We start from the raw sequence: 7,209 nt of genomic DNA, 5'->3' as shown, positions 1-7,209 counted from the left end.
GCTCCGGCAGCGCCCAGCCCCGCCTTCCGGCCGCTCCTCGCGGTCCCTCCAGCCCCTCCGGCCGCCGCCTCCTCCTGGAACCCCGTGCGCCCCCCGCGCCCTGTGCCCCGGACGCCATGAAGCAGCTGTGTCTGTGCGCAGCCGCCTCCTTCGCGGTAGGGCCTGGGGAGGGGGCGCGGGAGCGGGCGGGTCGTGGGTACTTCCTCTCCCCTCTCTTCCCTGTCCCCGGCTGACCTGGACCACCCCCTCGTTCCAGACCCGGGAAAGATGGGTGGGGGAGGGGACAGAGGTTGGGGCAGCTTTTGGGGGGATGGAAGAGACATTTGGGGAGACATGTGGACACATTTTGGAAGACACTTTTAAACAAATGGGGACATTTAGGAGCGTTTAGAGGGCATTGGGGGGTGCAGTTTTGGGAAAACATTTTGGAGACAGATGGGGTCACTGAGGGGACAACTTGGAGGCTATTTTGGGAGAGCCGATTTTGCGAAGAGGTAATGATTTGGAGAACAGTTTTGAAGAACAGTTGAGGGATGTTTTTGGAGGATATTTTTGGGACATGACGGGCTCATTGGGAAGGATGGTTTTACAGAACACTTCAGGAATTTCGGGGAGACATTTTGTAATGCATTTCAGGCTCTAGTTTTGGGAGGAGAAGCCTCGGGATGTTTAGGGGACAGTGGTGGCATTTCAGGCAGTTGCGGATAAACAGTGCAGAGGATGATCCTGAGAGACGTTTAGAGGGGCCTTTTAGGGGTTCAGATGGGACTTTGGAGGGTAGTTTGGAAAAGACTGATGGATCCGTTTGCTGGGGGTGATGTTGCAGGGGTGGTTTTCACTAACGGATGAATTGTGGGACAACTTTTTTTGTTGTACACCGGGGGTCTTGCTGTGTTGCCCAGGCTGGTCTCAAAATTCCTGGGCTCAAATGATCCTCCCACCGCAGCCTCCCAAGCAGCTACAGGCATGAGCCACCGTGCCCTGCTGATTTTTTTTGTTTTTTATAGAGACGGGGTCCTACTGTGTTGCCCAAGTTGGTCTCAAACTCCTGGGCTCAAGCGATCCTCCCACCTTGGCCTCCCCAAGTGCTGGGATTACAGGCGTGAGCCCCCACGCCTGGTCCAGGGAACAACCTTTTGGAAATAGATGCCAGGGGGCTGCTCAGGGGATGATGTTGGTGGTGGGCTTTTGTTGGACAACTGGGGTGATGGGCCTGGGGGCAGATGCTGGGGGTCGCAGGCTTGGGGAACACTGTCTGAAGACCCCCTCGCCCAGGACCACCTCCCCCTGCAGCTGCGGCTCAGCCCCACTGACCTTGGCTCCTGCCCGCCCTGCGGCCCCTGCCCCATCCCGAAGCCGGCAGCCAGAGGCAGGCGCCAGGCAAGTGCCCAGGGGCAGGCGGTGACAGCCTGGAGGCCCTGTCAGGGGGCGCGGGGAGGGGGCAGGGGCCAACTCTGCCCCACGCACCTCTGGGTGTGCCCTGCAGAGTCAAGACTGGGGCAAGAGTGACGAGAGGCTGCTACAAGCTGTGGAAAACAACGATGCACCTCGAGTGGCCACCCTCATCGCCCGCAAGGGACTGGTGCCCACGAAGCTAGACCCCGAGGGCAAGTCCGCGTGAGTGCCCGTGACCCGGGAGAGAGATGGCTGAGGGGTGCAACCTGCTGGCTGAACCCTTGTCTCTCACTTCCAGATTCCACCTGGCAGCCATGCGGGGTGCGGCCAGCTGTCTGGAGGTGATGATAGCTCATGGTGCCAATGTCATGAGCACGGACGGGGCAGGTACTGCCAGCTGGGCCCCGGGGAGGGAGGAGGAACTCAGCCCAGATGCCCAGTCTGAGCGTCCAGCCAGGCCCTGATTCCAGGCCTCAGTGTTCCCCGCTGAAAAAGGGGGAGGCTCCCTCTGGTGCCCCTCCCCTGCCCCCAGGGAGACACACGGGCATGTTAGGATGGGGTGGCCAAAGACAGAGACTGTGGCTGGCACCGAGCAAAGCGAGTGGACAGCTTGTGGATGGGGAGTGACTACGATTCAGGTATTGGTTCAGTTGGATGGGGAAATAGCTGGCACAGGGAAGTAGCTGGGGCTTGGGGGATAGCTGCAAAGTTTCTGGTTTTTTTTTTTTTTTTCTTTTTTTAGGGGAGGGACACAGTCTCCCTTTGTCACCCAGGCTTGAGTGCAATGGGCATGATCGCGGCTCACTGCAGTCTCCACCTCCGGGGCCCAAGAGATCCTCCAACCTCAGCCTTCCAAGTAGCTAGGACTACAGGCGCACACCACCACGCCCAATTACATTTTCTATTCTTAGTAGAGATGTGGTCTCCCTGTGTTGCCCAGGCCGGTCTTGAACTCCTGGGCTCTAAGTGATCCTTCCACCTCAGCCTCCCAACGTGTTGAGATTATAGTTGTAAGGCACCATGCCCAGCCTGCGGAAGTTTCTAGAAAGTGACTGAGGCAGAGGAAGAACCTGGGGCTTGGGAGATAACTGGGACTATTGGACGAACTAAGCTTTGAGGTGTATCTGGGATGTGGGAGTATCCGAGATCAAGGAAGTGACTGAAGGGAACTACTTGGAGTTTGGAGGAGGAACTGGATTCATGACAGTAGCTGAGCTTGCAAAGTATCTGGGGCAGGAGAATAACAAGTAGAGTTTGGGGAATATCTGAGGTATGTGGGATAGCTGGGATCTAGACTAGTAGCTGGAGTTGTGGGAGCAGCTGGAGCTGTGGGAGTAGCTTGAGCTCTTGGAGTAGCTGGGGTACAAGGAGAACTTGTATGTATGTATGACTTAACTGGGGATCTGGGGCGAATAACTGAGATAAAAATGTGTGGCCAAAAGGACTAGTTGGGGCTCAGGAGGCAACTAGCATGGGGACACAGTCAAATCTGAAGCTTTAGGGCCACAGGCATGATGGGCAGGGTATATGGAGTAGCTGGGGATTCGTGGAGCATCAAACAGGGACAGAGTTGGCATATGGAAGAGCAAGGGTATATGGATTGGAAGAACATATACAGCAACTGTGGGTTGTGAAGGGCAGAGCTGAAATTTTGGTGTAGTTGACCCTGTAGAGTATCTGGGAATATGGGGAGTAGCTGAGGCAATAGGGCTTGAGGAATAGGTGGGTGTGGAGAGTCGCTGAGATGGGATTGTCTGGAATACAGACTAGCCATGGCTTGGAGAATCTCTGGGTACAGGGAATAGCATGGTTTTGAGAAGTACCTGACAGTGGGGCACAATGGCTCATGCCTGTTAATCCCAGCGCTTTGGGAGGCTAAGGTGGGAGGATCGCATGAGCCAAGGAGTTCAAGACCAGCTTGGGCAACATAGCAAGACCCCTGTCTCTACAGAAAATACAAATACATTAGCCGGACATGGTGGCACTTGCTTGTAGTCCCAGCTACTTGGGAGACTGAGACGGGAGGATCGCTTGAGCCTAGGTGTTCAAGCCTACAGTGAGCTATGATCATACTGCACTCTAGCCTGGGTGACAGAGCAAGATGCTGTCTGTAGGGAAAAAAAGAGAGAAATACTGGGGTTCAGGGACTTTGCTAGATACAGAAACTCATCACAAGTCGTTGACATGGCTTGGGGAGCAGCTGCGAGCTACTTGAATAGCTGGAGCTCCAGTAAATCTTCTTTTCTTCCCCAGGTTACAATGCCCTCCACCTGGCCGCCAAATACGGGCACCCACAGTGCTTGAAGCAACTACTGCAGGTCATTTACTTTCTTATCTCAGCTACTCCCTTGGCCCCTACTACTCCTGAGTTCCAGCAATTCCTTGAACCCCAGATGCTCTGTGAATCCTAGATATTCCTTGGCCCCTTTTACTCCAGAACCCTAGCTACTCCCTAGATAACCAGATACTCTAAGACCATCCACATGTTTCTCCTATTTAAGATATACTCCCGAGCCGGGCGTGGTGGCTCAAGCCTGTAATCCCAGCACTTTTGGAGGCTGAGACCGGTGGATCGCCTGAGGTCAGGAGTTCGAGACCAGCCTGGCCAACATAGTGAAACCCCGTCTCTACTATAAATACAAGAAATTAGCCAGGCTTGGTGGCAGGTGCCTGTAATCCCAGCTACTAGGGAGGCTGAGGCAGGAGAATCTCTGAACTCAGGAGGCAGAGGTTGCAGTGAGCCAGGATCACGCCATTGCGCTCCAGCCTGGGCAACAAGAGCGAAACACCATATAATAAAAAATATATATATGTATATATACTCCCAGTGCCAGGTATTTCCTGAGCTCTGTTTCTCCCCAAGCCCTAGGTCCTTTCTTAGACCCAGACACTTGCAGAGTTCCCAGCTGCTCCCAAAATTCCCAGCTGCTTCTCAGCTCCCAGCTATTTTCTTTTCTCACCAAGTTTCATGAAAATGGAGTCACTTGGGGACCAGGGAAGGGCGAGGCTGAAGTATAGGAGAGCCCAGGGTGGGGAAGGCAGTCCTGGAGAAATCAGGCAGCAAGAAGGATGGCTCTGCCTCAAAGGACTCGCCCCATCCCCAGGCTTCCTGCGTGGTGGACGTCGTGGACAGCAGCGGGTGGACTGCCCTACACCATGCAGGTGGGTGCAGCCCAGCCCTGCCCTGACCCCGTAGCCCAGAGGGTGCTAGACTTGGGGGTTATTCTACCCAGTGCCCTAGGGACCTGACCTGCTGTGAATCTTCCTGTTTCCTCCTTTCTTTTTCTTTTTTTTTTTTTTGAGACAGAGTCTCACTCTGTTGCCCAGGCTGGAGTGCAGTGGCGAGATCTCAGCTCACTGTAACTTCCACCTCCCAGGTTCAAGCAATTTTCCTGCCTCAACATCCCCAGTAGCTGGGACTACAGGCACCTGCCACCACGCCTGGCTAATTTTTTTTGTGTTTTTAGTAAAGACGGGGTTTCACCATGTTGGCCAGGATGGTCTCAAACTCCTGACTTCAGGTGATCCACCTGCCTTGGCCTCCCATAGTGCTGGGATTACAGGCGTGAGCCACCACTCCTGGCATTCCTTTTCTTTTTATGAGATAGGGTCAAAAAAAAAAAAAAAAAAAAGAGATAGGGTCTTGCTCTGGTGCAATCATGGCTCACTGCATCCTTGACCTCCTGGGTTCAAACAATCCTTCTGCCTCAGTCTCCCAAGTAACTGGGACCACAGGCATGCACCACCATGCCTGGCTAATATTTTAAATTTATCTGTAGATACAGGATCTTGCTGTGTTGCCCAGATTGATCTCAAACTTCTGGGCTCAAGTGATCCTGCCACCTCGGCCACTCAAAGTGCTGGAATCACAGGCGTGAGCCACCCCACCTAGCCTCCTTTTTTTTTTTTTTTTTTTTTTTTTTGAGATAGAATCTCCCACTGTTGCTCAGACTGGAGTTCAATGGTGCAATCTCGGCTCACTGCAACCTCCACCTCCCAGGTTCAAGCAATTCTCCTGCCTTAGCCTCCTAAGTAGCTGGGATTACAGGCCTGTGCCACAACACCCGCCTAAAATTTTTTTGTGTTTTGGTAGAGGCGGGGTTTCACCATGTTGACCAGGCTCGTCTCGAACTCCTGACCTCAGGTGATCTGCCCGCCTCGGCCTCCCAAAGTGCTGGGGTTACAGGCGTGAGCCACTGTGCCAGCCCTTCTCCTCCTTTTTTATTACCTACTGTATGCCAGGCACTGGAGCCCATCATAAATCCCAGTTACCCTTTGAACCGCAGGCTTTTAGCCCATTGCACAGATGAGGCTTAACGAGGCTGTCACTTGACCGCAGATAAGTCGTAGGGAATCCAGGTCATCTGACCTCAAGGAGCAGCCAGTTGTACTCCTGGTCTTTGTGAGGATGAGGAGAGGTCCCTAGGGTTTAATTTCCGTTGAGGAGCTCCTAGGAGATATCAGGAAAACCATAGCTTCAGGCAGCTGGCACCCTCATAATCACCAAATCCAATCTCCTTCCCAGAGGGAGGGAAAGGGACCCACGGATGTGAACCAGAACCCACAGCCCCGATCTGTCCACTGTGCCCATGAAATTCAGGCGTGGCTTTCGCTGACGACTCACGAAACATCTGTTCTTTTGGAAACTCAGAATAAATTTGGGCTTTTGGGGTTTTAGTCCCTGAGTGAGAATTCCCTGTAGTTGGAGTGTGCTGCCACCTAGTGGCAGCAATGCCTCTGGTCACAATACAGGAGCCCATTGGTTTTGTCATTCAACAGTTACCGGGCACTTTGGAAGGCCCAGGCGGGCAGATTACCGGAGGTCAGGAGTTTGAGAATAGCCTGGCCAACATGGTGAAACCCTGTCTCTACTAATAATAAAAAATTAAGGCCAGGCGCTGTGGCTCACGCCTGTAATCCCAGCACTTTGGGGCCCGAGGCGGGCGGATCGAGACCATCCTGGCTAACCCAGTGAAACCCCGTCTCTACTAAAATACAAAAAATTAACCGGGTGTGGTGGCGCGCCTGTAGTCCCAGCTACTCGGGAGGCTGAGGCAGGAGAAGCGCTTGAACCCGGGAGGCGGAGGTTTCAGTGAGCCGAGATCGCACCACTGCGCAGCCTGGGCAACAGAGCAAGACTCCATCTCAAAAAAAACAACAACAGAAAACAGTTATTGTGTACAGTGTGTCAGGCACTGTTCTACATGCTGTAGATAAGGTTTGCAGCAATCAAAACCTCATACTCCCTCAGACACACAGCAGGTACCCAAATAGAGTTTATTGACTGAAAAGTGGATTTTGTGCATAGACTGTATGTCAACCTGCTGGAATTCACACCCAGGGATTCCAGAGACTGTGCTCTTGTCTCAGCTGCACAGCCTCCTGGGGAGCCTCCCTGTCTCCACTCTGGTCCTGCGCAAATGGCAGTAGGAGGGATCTCTTAAAATATAAATAGACCAAAATAAAAAAATAAAAAAATAAAAAAAAAAATATAAATAGATCAGGCACAGTGGTGCAGGCCTGTAATCCCAGTGCTATGGGGACAGAGGTAGGAGGATTGCTTGAGCCCAGGAGTTTGAGACCCAGCCTGGGCAACATGGCAAAACCCCGTCTCTACTAAAATATAAAATTAGCCAGGTGTGATGGCTCATGTCTATAATCCCAGCTACTCGGGAGGCTGAGGCAGGAGAATCGCTGGAACCCAGGAGGCAGAGGTTGCAGTCATCCAAGATCACACCCCTGCACTCCAGCGTGGGTGCAGAGGGAGACTCCGTCTCAAAAAATAAAATAAAATAAAATAAATAAATAAATAGG

At 53.0% G+C, this 7,209-nt stretch overlaps 1 protein-coding gene across 1 annotated transcript in view; it reads left to right on the top strand.

Annotated features, from left to right (window-relative positions):
* Nucleotides 1-7,209, top strand: part of ANKRD24 (ankyrin repeat domain 24) — a 29,932-nt gene that overhangs the window by 1,041 nt on the left and 21,682 nt on the right. Inside the window, exons 2-6 of the mRNA XM_017847152.1 lie at nt 1,294-1,380; nt 1,487-1,617; nt 1,694-1,782; nt 3,649-3,713; nt 4,500-4,561. Coding sequence (XP_017702641.1) covers nt 1,294-1,380; nt 1,487-1,617; nt 1,694-1,782; nt 3,649-3,713; nt 4,500-4,561 — 434 coding nt within the window. The remainder of the gene's footprint in view (nt 1-1,293; nt 1,381-1,486; nt 1,618-1,693; nt 1,783-3,648; nt 3,714-4,499; nt 4,562-7,209) is intronic.

The sequence above is a fragment of the Rhinopithecus bieti genome, unplaced genomic scaffold, assembly GCF_001698545.2.
Source record: "Rhinopithecus bieti isolate Rb0 unplaced genomic scaffold, ASM169854v2 scaffold_28055, whole genome shotgun sequence".
NCBI classification, from domain to species: Eukaryota; Metazoa; Chordata; class Mammalia; order Primates; family Cercopithecidae; genus Rhinopithecus; species Rhinopithecus bieti.
Note: the sequence above shows the minus strand (reverse complement) of the source record. Positions and strands in the feature narration are given on the sequence as shown.